Source organism: Salvelinus namaycush, chromosome 33 (assembly GCF_016432855.1).
Source record: "Salvelinus namaycush isolate Seneca chromosome 33, SaNama_1.0, whole genome shotgun sequence".
Classification (NCBI taxonomy): Eukaryota; Metazoa; Chordata; class Actinopteri; order Salmoniformes; family Salmonidae; genus Salvelinus; species Salvelinus namaycush.
Window position 1 is genome coordinate 31,870,496 of NC_052339.1, and position 14,588 is coordinate 31,885,083.

A 14,588-nucleotide genomic window follows, 5' to 3' on the forward strand; every position below is an offset into this window, starting at 1 on the left:
CGGCCTTGTCTCAGGATGGTAAGTTGGTGGTTGAAGATATCCCTCCAGTGGTGTGGGGGCTGTGCTTTGGCAAAGTGGGTGGGGTTATATCCTGCCTGTTTGGCCCTGTCCGGGGGTATCATCGGATGGGGCCACAGTGTCTCCTGACCCCTCCTGTCTCAGCCTCCAGTATTTATACTGCAGTAGTTTATGTGTCGGGGGGCTAGGGTCAGTCTGTTATATCTGGAGTATTTCTCCTGTCTTATCCTGTGTCCTGTGTGAATTTAAGTATGCTCTCACCCCTCATATAACCTGGTTCCTCTCTAGGTTTCTGTATTCCCAGTCATGTGAAATCCATAGATTAGGGCCTAATTAATTCATTTAAATTTACGTATTTCCTTATAAGAACTGTAACTCAGTAAAACGTTGAAATTGTTGCGTGTTGCGTTTATTTTTGTTCAGTGTAACTTGAGTTCTAACTTCACATTTGTTTTGTTAGTTTACAATTGTATAATTTATGCCTCACATCTATAAAACCTGCTAAGACTGCCGGTAAGGCCCTAATGCAAGATTGTAATTTTTATCACTCACACATTGAGCATACTGTAGCCTACTGGCACCAGGAAGTAGGAAGACGTAAACAAGTAGAAAGACGTAAATAAGTAGGAAGACGTAAAACAGGAAGGAAGACGTAAACCGGAAGGAAGACGTAAACAAGTAGGAAGACATAAACAAGAGGGAAGACGTAAACAAGTAGGAAGACGTAAACTAGTATGGACAACAGCTGTGTGGATTTTTCTACAATTTTCACAACATACTGACACAATTAGTCTTTACAGAAGAAAATATGTGGAAAAATGTATTTGAGTGAACAGTATCAAGCCAACAGCAGATGAAACGGAAAGTGAATTCTTTCCACCTTATCTTTATTGCGTCTATCATTGTCTAGCTGGCTAGATATGCTATCAATATACTGTATAGCAGTACACAAACAACATTTTGTTCACTTATTTTGCCAGCTAGAAAGAAACAGCCTCAATATTAATTCAGAAACGGAGGAAGAGGATAGCCACCTATAGCAAGCTAACATTAGCTAATGCCTCTTCAACGAGAAACAACTGTGATAACGTTAATCTTAAAATACATTTTCTTTACTTTCCCGTTGAAAAACAAATCTCCGGGACTTCTCTAAAATGACCCCAGATCTGCGGTCAGATCTATGACCAAAGCGTCACATTTCAATTTAGCCTGCAAGCAGGCTATATAGAAAACTCCCCGGTGCCACAGACACCATCCAACGAGCCATCCACACACACAGAGAGCCCAAGTGCAGACAGCCAGCGGCTACCAAAACACAACTCACGCGATAAGATCACGCGGTAAGATCCACAACTAGTAACCGAAAGATTGCAAGATCAAATCCCCGAGCTGATAAGGTAAAAATCTGTCGTTCTGCCCCTGAACAAGACAGTTAACCCACTGTTCCTAGGCCGTCATTGAAAATAAGAATTTGTTCTTAACTGACTTGCCGAGTTAAAGAAAGTGTGTGATCTGAGTGGGCATTCTATGTGTTTGGCCTGATATGGTTCTCAATCAGAGGCAGGTGTTTGTCGTTGTCTCTGATTGGGAACCATATTAAGGTAGCCTGTTTTGTATTGTGGGTTGTGGGTGATTGTTCCTGTTCGTGTGTTCCTGTGTTTAGGGTTCACTATTTCGGGACTGTTGCGTCTTCGTTCGTTTATTTGTTATTTTGTTTGTTTCACGTATTCCTATTAAAAGGGATACTCACCACGCTGCATCTTGGTCCGACATTTCTTACTCCTCAGACAAGGAGGACGAAGACTACCGTTACAGAAAGGTAAAAAAAAATAAACATTCCCATTGAGCAAAATCCACAAGCCACCCCTCTAGAGAAAACCTGGCTCCTTTCTCCGAAATGTCACCAGATCCACGTTGGAGTACATGGGTGAAGCATCGCATTTCAGTTTAGCCCACCATAGTCACACACACAGTTTTGGCACCAGCCAGAGGGCTCTATACAGAAACATTGACCTCCATCGTGACCAAAAATAATTTTTTCCCATAGGCTTGTACTATCTATAGTATGACAACACAAGCAGTTAGCTACCAACAGCAGGCAGACATGTTAATTTGGTTACTTTGGTATTGATCAGTGTTTAGAAGGAAGACGTAAACTAAATAACCTAAGGTTAGGTAACACCATAGTGCTCTCAAAGGACCCTGGGACTAAACACCTCCCTCTGCAACTGGATTCTGGTCTTCCTGACGGGCCGCCCGCAGCTGTTAAGGGTAGGTAACAACACATCTGCCACACTGATCCTCAACACGGAGGCCCCTCAAGGGTGAGTCCTCAGTCCTCTCCTGTACTCCCTGTTCACTCGGGACTGCGTGGCCAAGCACGACTCCAACACCATCATTAAGTTTGCCGACGACACAACAGTGGTAGGCCTGATCACCGACAATGATGAGACAGCCTATAGGGAGGAGGTCAGAGACCTGGCAGTGTGGTGCCACGATAGCAGCTTCTCCCTCAACGTGATCAAGACAAAGGAGATGATCGTGGACTACAGGAAAAGGAGGGCCGAGCACACCCCATTCTCATCAACTGGGCTGTAGTGGAGCAGGTAGTAGTGAGAGCTTCAAGTTCCTTGGTGTCCCCATCACCAATGAACTATCATGGTCCAAACACACCAAGACAGTCATGAAGAGGGCACGACAATGCCTATTCCCCCTCAAGAAACTGAAAAGATTTGGAATGGGTCTTCAGATCCTCAAAAAGTTCTACAGCTGCACCATCGAGAGCATCCTGACTGGTTGCATCACTGCCTGGTATGGCAACTGCTTGGTCTCCAATCGCAAAGCACTACAGAGGGAAGTGCATACGACCCAGTACATCACTGGGGCCAAGCTTCCTGCCATCCAGGACCTCTATACCAGGCGGTGTCAGAGGAAGGCCCAAAAAATTGCCAAAGACTCTAGCCACCCTATTCATAGACTGTTCTCTCTTCTACCACATGGCAAGCGGTACCGGAGCGCCAAATCTATGTCCAAAATACTTCTTAACAACCTCTACCCCCAAGCCATAAGACTCCTGAACAGCTCATCAAATGGCTACCCAGACTATTTGCATTGCCTCAATTACCTCGACTAACCTGTGCCCCCACACATTGTCTCTGTACCGGTACCCCCTGTATATAGACTCGTTACTGTTATTTTATTGTTGCTCTTCAATGATTTGTTATTTTTCTATTTTCTTCTATTTAAAAAACACAACAAACACTTATTCTGTTTATTTAGTAAATAGTTTTTTAAAACTTATTTTTCTAAAAACTGCATTGCTAGTTTAGGGCTTGTAAGCATTTCACTTGTATTCGGCGCATGTGACAAATAACATTTGATTTGATTTGAAATGCGTTAGCTCTATAGCTAGCTAACATTAGCGTAGAAGTAGTAAGCTAGCTCTTTCACTTACCTGGTGAAGCCATAATGCTCTATCTCTGCTGCTGCCGGCTGTTTGTGATACTTTATTACCACGTTGCTGGTAGGGATAGCATCCACTTTGAAAAGCAACATTTTGGTGAAACCCTCCTTCCATTGTTGATAGCCATGGAAGTTCTCAAGGGTGACATTTTCCCCACAGACAGGCGAGTAGACTCCCAATTTGCCAGCCTAACCCACAAGATACTTTAAAAAAGAAAATGCCCACGAGCATATGAAGTGTGCGCATGACTTATTTATTCAATGTGTGACGCTGACTGCAGGGCGTTGTGGCATAGTTTCCGAAGTTAAAGCTGATTTGGAGAAAACCTCAAACCCAACTTTTAGAACAATATTACACTATTATACAAATGTATTTAAGAGTTTGTAATTTGGGATGCTTGTTGGAGTGCTCTACGTTACTAATATATGCGTTGCTGGCATTGAGAAATAGCTGCTACATTTCCATTAATTCTCGCACAGCATCCAGCCGAGCTGATGCAATGCTATTTTCATGTTTTTTCCCCATTTTTTTATCTCCTGCCTCCATTGATTTAATCACCCTAATCTTGGCCATCCTAGAAGGGTAAAAACTCTCACAATTTTTGAAAGGATTATAAAATACTGGCTTGCATAAGTATTCACCCCCCTTGTCATTTTTCCTATTTTGTTGCCTTACAACCTGGAATTAAAAAAGATTTTGGGGGGTTTGTATCATTTGATTTACACAACATGCCTACCACTTTGAAGATGCAAAATATTTCTCTTGTGAAACAAACAATAATTAAGACAAAAAAACAGATGATTTGAGCGTGCGTAACTATTCACCCCCCCAAAGTCAATATTTTGTAGAGCCATCTTTTGCAGCAATTACAGCTGCAAGTCTCTTGGGGTATATCTCTATAAGCTTGGCACATCTAGCCACTGGGATTTTTGCCCATTCTTCAAGGCAAAACTGCTCCAGCTCCTTCAAGTTGGATGGGTTCCACTGGCGTACAGCACACTTTAAGTTATACGACAGATTCTCAATTGGATTGAGGTCTGGGCTTTGACTTGACCATTCCAAGACATTTAAATATTTCCCCTTAAACCACTCGAGTGTTGCTTTAGCAGTATGCTTATGGTCGTTGTCCTGCTGGAAGGTCAACCTCCGTCCCAGTCTCAAATCTCTGGAAGACTGAAACAGGTTTCCCTCAAGAATTTCCCGGTATTTAGCGCAATCCATCATTCCTTCAATTCTGACCAGCTGCCACCACCATGTTTCACTGTGGGGATGGTGTTCTTGGCGTGATGAGAGGTGTTGGATTTGCGCCAGACATAGCTTTTTCCTTGATGGCCAAAAAGCTACATTTTTGTCTCATCTGACCAGAGTACTTTCTTCCATATATTTGGGGAGTCTCCCACATGCCTTTTGGCGAACACCAAATGTGTTTGCTTATTTTTTCTTTAATTTAATTAAGCAATGGCTTTTTTTCTGGCCACTTTGTAAAGCCCAGCTCTGTGGAGTGTCTGGCTTAAAGTGGTCCTATGGACAGATACTCCAATCTCCGCTGTGGAGCTTTGCAGCTCCTTCAGGGTTTAACTTTGGTCTCTTTGTTGCCTCTCTGATTAATTCCCTTCTTGCCTGGTCTGTGTGTTTTGGGGGCGGCCCTCTCTTGGCATGTTTGTTGTGGTGCCATATTCTTTCCATTTTTTAATAATGGATTTAATGGTGCTCCGTGGGATGTTCAAAGTTTCGGATATTTTTTTATAGCCCAACCCTGATCTGTACTTCTCCACATATTTGTCCCTGACCTGTTTGGAGAGCTCCTTGGTCTTCATGGTGCCGCTTGTGTCACGCCCTGGCCTTAGTTATCTTTGTTTTCTTTATTATTTTAGTTAGGTCAGGGTGTGACATGGGGGATGTATGTGTTTTGTATTGTCTAGGGGTTTTGTATGTTTATGGGGCAGTGTCTAGTCTAGGTGTATGTATGTCTATGGTTGTCTCTGATTGGGAACCATATTTAGGCAGCCATATTCATTAGGTAGTTCGTGGGTGATTGTCTATGTCTATGTTGCATGTTAGCACATTGTTATTTATAGCTTCACGTTCGTCGTTTTGTTAGTTTGTAAAGTGTTCTTCGTTTCGTGTCATTAAACGAGAAGAATGTATTCTAACCACGCTGCGCTTTGGTCCTCCTCTCTTCCACCATACGACGATCGTGACAGCTTGCTTGGTGGTGCCCCTTGCTTTGTGGTGTTGCAGACTCTGGGGCCTTTCAGAACAGGTGTATATATACTGAGATCATGTGACAGATCATGTGACACTTAGATTGCACACAGGTGGACTTTATTTAATTGATTATGTGACTTCTGAAGGTAATTGGTTTCACCAGATCTTATTTAGGGGCTTCATAGCAAAGGGGGTGAATACATATGCACGCACCACTTTTCTGTTTTTTATTTTTTAGATTTTTTTTTTAACAAGTAATTTTTTTCATTTCACTTCACTTATTTGGACTATTTTGTGTATGTCCATTACATGAAATCCAAATAAAAAATCTATTTAAATTACAAGTTGTAATGCAACAAAATAGGAAAAAACGCCAAAGGGGGATGAAGACTTTTGCAAGGCACTGTAGAGTCATGCGGTTTGCACCATTGGTTATCTTAGAGGAGTATCCACACACTTAACATATTATTGTTCAATTATGGATCAAACTATCATACTGTGCCTTCTGGAACTCCTTTACACTGTACAGTGTTGTGCTTCTAATATATCACTTATCACTCTTTCAATTTTTTCTGTGCACAATATATATTTAAAGATTATGTTGCATGTTGCTAAATGGGATGTCCATACCAGTATATTTGGTAAATCTATGCACATATCCAATGCATGTCTCTGTGAAGACTGGGGTGTAAAATATAAACCAGTGTAAAACAGTGTGTGTGTGTGTGTGTGTGTGTGTGTGAGAGAGAGAGACTGGGAGATCTCACTGGGGGACGCTTCCAGGAGACAGCCACGTGTCTGTATGCTCCTGACTAAATAAGGGAATTGGAACGAGAGAACAGGCAGCTCTCCGCCCACGGAGCTCTATGGATCCCCCCTCTCCATTTTCACATTTACAGCCGTCAAAATAAAATACAGTAAATTATCAGGATAACAGTGTTATTGTGTGTGTGTTGTATTTTAATGAAGATGATATTGTATACCGGTAGGGAGAGTTGATCATCATGCTGTAAAATAACATCAAAGTGAACCAGACAGTGCCAACAACATGCGTACTGCACACGGAGCGCGCTCTTTGTCTATCGCACAGTGAAGAAAGGGGAACCCCCTCCAGTGCTCGTGCAGGCAGTGACGTGTGTGCTAGTCTGAAGCCCCCTTATACACGAGACAACTGAGGATGAAGCCCAGTCCTTCCATGAAATAAACAAAGCGCATCGGAAGTCCCCAAAAAGCGCATAATTGACAAAGCGGTGAGTCAACGCCTTGTGCACTTCACACGCAAACTGAAACCGACCACAACCAGCACTTGTTTTCGATTGGGATTTTGAATTAGCCTCATTGCATATAGGCTTACAATAGATTGCGGCTGTTGTGTGTGCCAGTCTGGTTGAATTGTGACAGTGATGTCATGTGGATGTGGGTTGGCCTACTCACTTGAATGTAAATGTAGGGCACTTGTGTGGATACCAAACCGTTTGGCCACAGAGGCTCATGTTTGGTTTATTTCAAACCAGATGCTGCTGTCCTTCTTTAGTTACAACGCTTTAGAATAGTCGCATCTCTTTCTCTTTGTTAATGAGACATTCTCAGTTTATTGGATAGGTGAACTATTCAATAAATGTAATCGGATATGTATATTACTAAGCACCAAATTATCAAAATTATGATTATATTTTATGGCTGACGTTGTGCTTTATACACGTTCATTGTCATCCAATGTTTCAACAGTTCTGTTTGCCGACGAGGAAAGTGTGAAAGAGGCGCAGTCGTCAGTCGCCACCACCGGTGAGCGCACAGAGTACTGGCCACACGCGGGACACTTCTACTCCAGAACGACTACATCCCAACGACCTAGGACGGACTTTATCCAACGATTTATTCCACTATTTACTAGGCTGCAGATTTCTCTCTGTTTCGTCCATCGGGCGTACGGAAACAGGGAAGAATAAGGTGGGCCAGGAGAAAAGGAAAAAAGACGCAACTATGACAAAAGCAAGGCTGACTGACTCCCCTTCCCCGGAGTCTGTAATGAGAAATTACAAGAAGTAGACTCTCATCTTGCCATTCACCAGAGAGGATATCATATTTGACAGCTCAAGGGACGTAAACAAAACACGCGTGGTCCTATTAGTGGAAACTAGAAACTGTCTCCTCATTAAGTGGCGGCTCATTTTCTATAACGCTCCTTTCTCTGAGAAGACTTTCCACTTGGTCCGTCTCATGAAGTCAGAAATGCTTCGGTCGAAGAGTACAGTATTTATTATTCTATGACGTAGGGCACAGTGATTGCCGTCCGTTTTTATCGGGACTCGTAGACGTAGAGGTTCCGCATTGGCGACAGAAAGTCCAAAAACTTCAGGGGGACAGAGCAAAGATGCCGGTCCGAAGGGGTCACGTGGCACCACAGAATACTTTCCTCGATACCATCATTAGGAAATTTGATAGTCAATGTAAGTTGTTTGATTATTGCATGATGATTTATTATTGCGTCCAATAATCGTGTTCATCATGTGTCTATTATTGTGTCCAATGCATAAACCAATTGGATGATAACTTCATTAACATATCACATTATTTTTTTCCTGTATGTTTTCCGGTTTCTTTTTCTTTGCATGGTAAGTAAAATGTGGCATGCTCTTTTTTCAAATATTCTACAAGTATACTGCAAACAATATTTTATAATTTATTCTCTTGAGAATAGAGATAGTAGGCCTACACTCAGGGGCGTCATGAACCCCTTATTTTAGAGGGGGCAAGACGTGATGATGGAGGGGGGGTTGGATGTTGAAGAAATACAGTAACAGGCGAAATTGCATTGCTTCTCCAGAAATACAGTAACAGGCGAAATTGCATTTCTTCTCCAGAAATACAGTAACAGGCGAAATAGCATTGCTTCTCCAGAAATACAGTAACAGGCAAAATCGCATTGCATTCGAGCCACGTACGATCTCAACATAAACCCATGGGCCGCAAATCTTTTTTAAATGTTTTAAATCAAATTAAACGGAAAAAACAATAACATCTTTTTTTTAAACACAATATTTCTAAATAGGATCGGGTCAGAATAATGATATCGTAAATCTTCAACATTCCCCTACACACTAAGCATTCGCAAGTTCTAAAATTCCCGGACATTGCCCAAACGTTAAAATAAGATTAGCCTACCATCGCCGTTCATATGTTCTGTTAGTGACTTTGCCAGGTAAAAGGTAAACAAACAAACAAACAGGCAAATAGCCTAGGCTACAAGCAGATTCAGCACCAAGGACAGTGATGAAAGTGAAAGATGCCATTTTTTTTTTACAAAATGATAAAGGAACAACAATAAGCAGCCTATTGTTATAACTTGATGTTCCTAAAGAGACTTCCCCACAGTCACTAAAACCTTTCATTCAATGGACATCGCACATATAGGCCAAATTAGTCAACATTTTTCATAGAATATGCATGGCCAAGAATAATGTCCAATATAATGAAAAAATTGGAAAGTCTGTTGACTGTTTTGCTGCTCCTGATATTTTAATAAAACATTGGTTATAGGCTACTGATTAAGCTACTGATTAGGCTACTGATTAAGCTACTGATTGGGCTACTGATTAAGCTACTGATTAGGCTACTGATTAAGCTACTGATTAAGCTACTGATTAGGCTACTGATTAGGCTACTGATTAAGCTACTGATTAGGCTACTAATCAAGCTACTGATTAAGCTACTGATTAGGCTACTGATTAGGCTACTGATAAAGCTACTGATTAGGCTACTAATCAAGCTACTGATTAGGCTACTGATTAGGCTACTGATTAGGCTACTGATTAAGCTACTGATTAAGCTACTGATTAGGCTACTGATTAAGCTACTGATTAAGCTACTGATTAGGCTACTGATTAAGCTACTGATTAGGCTACTGATTAGGCTGCTGATTAGGCTGCTGATTAGGCTGCTGATTAAGCTACTGATTAAGCTACTGATTAGGCTACTGATTAGGCTACTGATAAAGCTACTGATTAGTCTACTGATTAGGCTACTGATTAGGCTACTGATTAGGCTACTGATTAGGCTACTGATTAAGCTACTGATTAAGCTACTGATTAGGCTACTGATTAAGCTACTGATTAGGCTACTGATTAAGCTACTGATTAAGCTACTGATTAGGCTACTGATTAGGCTACTGATTAAGCTACTGATTAGGCTACTAATCAAGCTACTGATTAAGCTACTGATTAGGCTACTGATTAGGCTACTGATAAAGCTACTGATTAGGCTACTAATCAAGCTACTGATTAGGCTACTGATTAGGCTACTGATTAGGCTACTGATTAGGCTACTGATTAAGCTACTGATTAGGCTACTGATTAGGCTACTGATTAGGCTACTGATAAAGCTACTGATTAGGCTACTAATCAAGCTACTGATTAGGCTACTGATTAGGCTACTGATTAAGCTACTGATTAGGCTACTGATTAAGCTACTGATTAAGCTACTGATTAGGCTACTGGTTAGGCTACTGATTAAGCTACTGATTAAGCTACTGATTAGGCTACTAATCAAGCTACTGATTAGGCTACTAATCAAGCTACTGATTAGGCTGCTGATTAAGCTACTGATTAGGCTACTGATTAGGCTACTGATTAAGCTACTGATTAGGCTACTGATTAAGCTACTGATTAGGCTACTGATTAAGCTACTGATTAGGCTACTGATTAAGCTACTGATTAGGCTACTGATTAAGCTACTGATTAGGCTACTGATTAAGCTACTGATTAAGCTACTGATTAGGCTACTGGTTAGGCTACTGATTAAGCTACTGATTAAGCTACTGATTAGGCTACTAATCAAGCTACTGATTAGGCTACTAATCAAGCTACTGATTAAGCTACTGATTAGGCTACTGATTAGGCTACTGGTTAGGCTACTGATTAAGCTACTGATTAAGCTACTGATTAGGCTACTAATCAAGCTACTGATTAGGCTACTAATCAAGCTACTGATTAGGCTGCTGATTAAGCTACTGATTAGGCTACTGATTAGGCTACTGATTAAGCTACTGATTAGGCTGCTGATTAGGCTACTGATTAAGCTACTGATTAAGCTACTGATTAGGCTACTGATTAGGCTACTGATTAGGCTACTGATTAGGCTACTGATAACTGAGCGCTGGCTTTTACAAGTCGAAATTGTCCGAGTGTACGTTTGACACTAGCGTCGCACATATAGGCCAAATTAGTCAACATTTTTCATAGAATATGCATGGCCAAGAATAATGTCCAATATAATGAAAAAATTGGAAAGTCTGTTGACTGTTTTGCTGCTCCTGATATTTTAATAAAACATTGGTTATAGGCTACTGATTAAGCTACTGATTAGGCTACTGATTAAGCTACTGATTGGGCTACTGATTAAGCTACTGATTAGGCTACTGATTAAGCTACTGATTAAGCTACTGATTAGGCTACTGATTAGGCTACTGATTAAGCTACTGATTAGGCTACTAATCAAGCTACTGATTAAGCTACTGATTAGGCTACTGATTAGGCTACTGATAAAGCTACTAATCAAGCTACTGATTAGGCTACTAATCAAGCTACTGATTAAGCTACTGATTAGGCTACTGATTAGGCTACTGGTTAGGCTACTGATTAAGCTACTGATTAAGCTACTGATTAGGCTACTAATCAAGCTACTGATTAGGCTACTAATCAAGCTACTGATTAGGCTGCTGATTAAGCTACTGATTAGGCTACTGATTAGGCTACTGATTAAGCTACTGATTAGGCTGCTGATTAGGCTACTGATTAAGCTACTGATTAAGCTACTGATTAGGCTACTGATTAGGCTACTGATTAGGCTACTGATTAGGCTACTGATAACTGAGCGCTGGCTTTTACAAGTCGAAATTGTCCGAGTGTACGTTTGACACTAGCGTCGCCTTAATGCCAGCAGAAAATAGAGCTGATATGTTACAAACATACACTGTATTTATATTTTGGCTTAAAGGTTTCGTATATTCAACTCTAATTTTGTGTATACAGACCCAGTACTGCCAAGAAGACCACTAGCTTAGACCTAGAACTTAGACATTCACACTGTGGACTACATATAGTGAGTTCCAAAAGTATTGGGACAGTGACACATCTTTTGTTGTTTTGGCTCAGCGCTCCAGAACTTTGGATTTGAAATTATATAATTACTATGAGGTTAAAGAGCAGACTGTCAGCTTTAATTTCAGGGTATTTTCATCCATATCGGGTGAAGTGTTTAGAAATTACAGCACCTTTTGTACATTGTCCCCCCATTTTAGGGGACCAAAAGTATTGGGACAAATTAACTTATATGTGTATTAAAGTAGCTAAAATTGTATTATGTGGTCCCATATTCCTATATCAAGCAATGATTCCAACAAGCGTGTGACTCTACAAACTTGTTGGATGCATTTGCTGTTTGTTTTGGTTGTGTTTCAGATTATTTTGTCATTTTGGATTCACTTTTATTGTAAATAAGAATATAATGTTTCTAAATACTTCTACATCAATGTGGATGCTACCATGATTACGGATAATCCTGAATGGGTCATGAATAATGATGAGTGAGAAAGTTACAGATGCACAAATATCATACCCGCCCAAAACTGCGAACCTGCTCTCTGCTGAGGAATATTTTTTTCCTCTCATACAGGAGACAACAACAATTTTCTAATAATTTATGTTCATTGTTTTTTATTGTGATTTATCAGGGAGTCATATACTAAACATTTGACTACTCTATTACACATATAAGTGAATTTGTCCCAATGCTTTTTGGTCCCTTGAAATGGAGGGACTATGTACAAAAAGTGCTGTCATTTCTAAACGGTTCACCCGATACGGATGAAAATACCCTCAAATTATCTTTTCAAATCCAAAGTGCTGCAGTACAGAGCCAAAACAACAACAACACAAATTCACTGTCCCAATACTTTTGGAGCTCACTGTAGCCTACATGACTATAATACCAATGCACTCTCAAATGCTACTAAGATTATACAAGTACTTGGTCTCAGGCTTATATGTAAATATGTTTTGTCCAATGATGCTTACGAAGCAAACCCAGACTTATTCTTTTCCTACTTTTAAAATGAAAGTTAAGTCAACATGTCACATGAATGGAGCCATGAGCTTTCTGCCACTTGCTGTCTATATTTCAGTGTTGCAAAGTGTTGACAAGCTTCACTGAACCTCAGTGGTCTGCGATAATATATTTGATGCAAATCGGTTACATTTGTCAATTTCTAAATTGTCGCAGAGATGTGACAAGCACGGCTGATGGAGAGGTGGTCAACATTGGTGTCACGAACAGTCACTACAGCGCTGCGTTAGGTCGGCAGGTCGGCAGGTAACCTAGTGGTTAGAGTTTTGGGCCAGTGACCGAAAGGTTGCTAGATCGAATCCAGAGCTGTCAAGGTAAAACAGCTCTTAAAACTGCTCTTGAACAAGGCAGTTAACCCACTGTTCCTAGGCTGTCATTATAAATAAGAATTTGTTCTTAACTGACTTCCCTAATTAAATAAATCTAAACAATTTTGGGCAGAGAGAGAGAAAGAGAGAGAGACAGCGATCTGAATACAATTGTATGTGCATTTAAGCAGTAAATGTTAACAGGAATCAGCCACTCAGCCACGTACCACCTAGCTAGCCTTATGCTACGTACCACCTAGCTAGCCTTATGCTACGTACCACCTAGCTAGCCTTATGCTACATACCACCTAGCTAGCATTATGCTACGTACCCCCTAGCTAATCTTATGCCACATCCCACCTAGCTAGCCTTATGCTACATCCCACCTAGCTAGCCTTATGCCACATACCACCTAGCTAGCCTTATGCCACATCCCACCTAGCTAGCCTTATGCCACGTACCACCTAGCTAGCCTTATGCCACATCCCACCTAACTAGCCTTATGCCACATCCCACCTAGCTAGCCTTATGCCACGTACCACCTAGCTAGCCTTATGCTACGTACCACCTAGCTAGCCTTATGCCACGTACCACCTAGCTAGCCTTATGCCACATCCCACCTAGCTAGCCTTATGCCACATTCCACCTAGCTAGCCTTATGCCACATCCCACCTAGCTAGCCTTATGCCACGTACCACCTAGCTAGCCTTATGCCACATCCCACCTAACTAGCCTTATGCCACATCCCACCTAGATAGCCTTATGCCACGTACCACCTAGCTAGCCTTATGCCACATCCCACCTAGATAGCCTTATGCCACGTACCACCTAGCTAGCCTTATGCTATGTACCACCTAGCTAACATTATGCCACATCCCACCTAGCTAACCTTATGCCACGTACCACCTAGCTAGCCTTATGCTACTTACCACCTAGCTAGCCTTATGCCACGTACCACCTAGCTAGCCTTATGCCACGTACCACCTAGCTAGCCTTATGCTACGTACCACCTAGCTAGCCTTATGTCACATCCCACCTAGCTAGCCTTATGGCTGTTTTCTTGGTGCTCCTTTATAGTGTCCTCCTCCTACACTGCACTGTGAAGGAGGCAATGAAGACTTTTCCAAGCTGAATCGACCCATGAGCAGGAATTTATCACAGGACACACTATACAGTATGTGTTTTGTACTACAGGATCATATGTCTAATCACAGTTAAGAATATAATCATATTATCAGATTGCATGCACCCAGAGCCCAGTTTGTACACACGTCTGCTGTCTGCTAAAGGGGAATAATTGACATTTTCTCCCCAGTGATAAGTGTTCAATGCCAATAGTTGCTAGGCATGGATAACTCCCTAGATTAAAATAAATAAATAATGAGCCTAAGGTATCCCAGCGAGCTGCAACATGTTTCTAAATCTTAGCATTATCTTGGTCAATGTGGACTATTGGTGTTGGTCCTACC

The 14,588-nt window shown here is 41.3% G+C and overlaps 1 protein-coding gene across 1 annotated transcript in view; it reads left to right on the plus strand.

Moving 5' to 3' along the window:
* The first annotated feature begins 8,063 nt into the window (after positions 1-8,063).
* Positions 8,064-14,588, plus strand: part of LOC120027914 (potassium voltage-gated channel subfamily H member 2-like) — a 343,572-nt gene continuing 337,047 nt past the window's right edge. The window contains exon 1 of the mRNA XM_038973009.1: positions 8,064-8,139. Coding sequence (XP_038828937.1) covers positions 8,064-8,139 — 76 coding nt within the window. The remainder of the gene's footprint in view (positions 8,140-14,588) is intronic.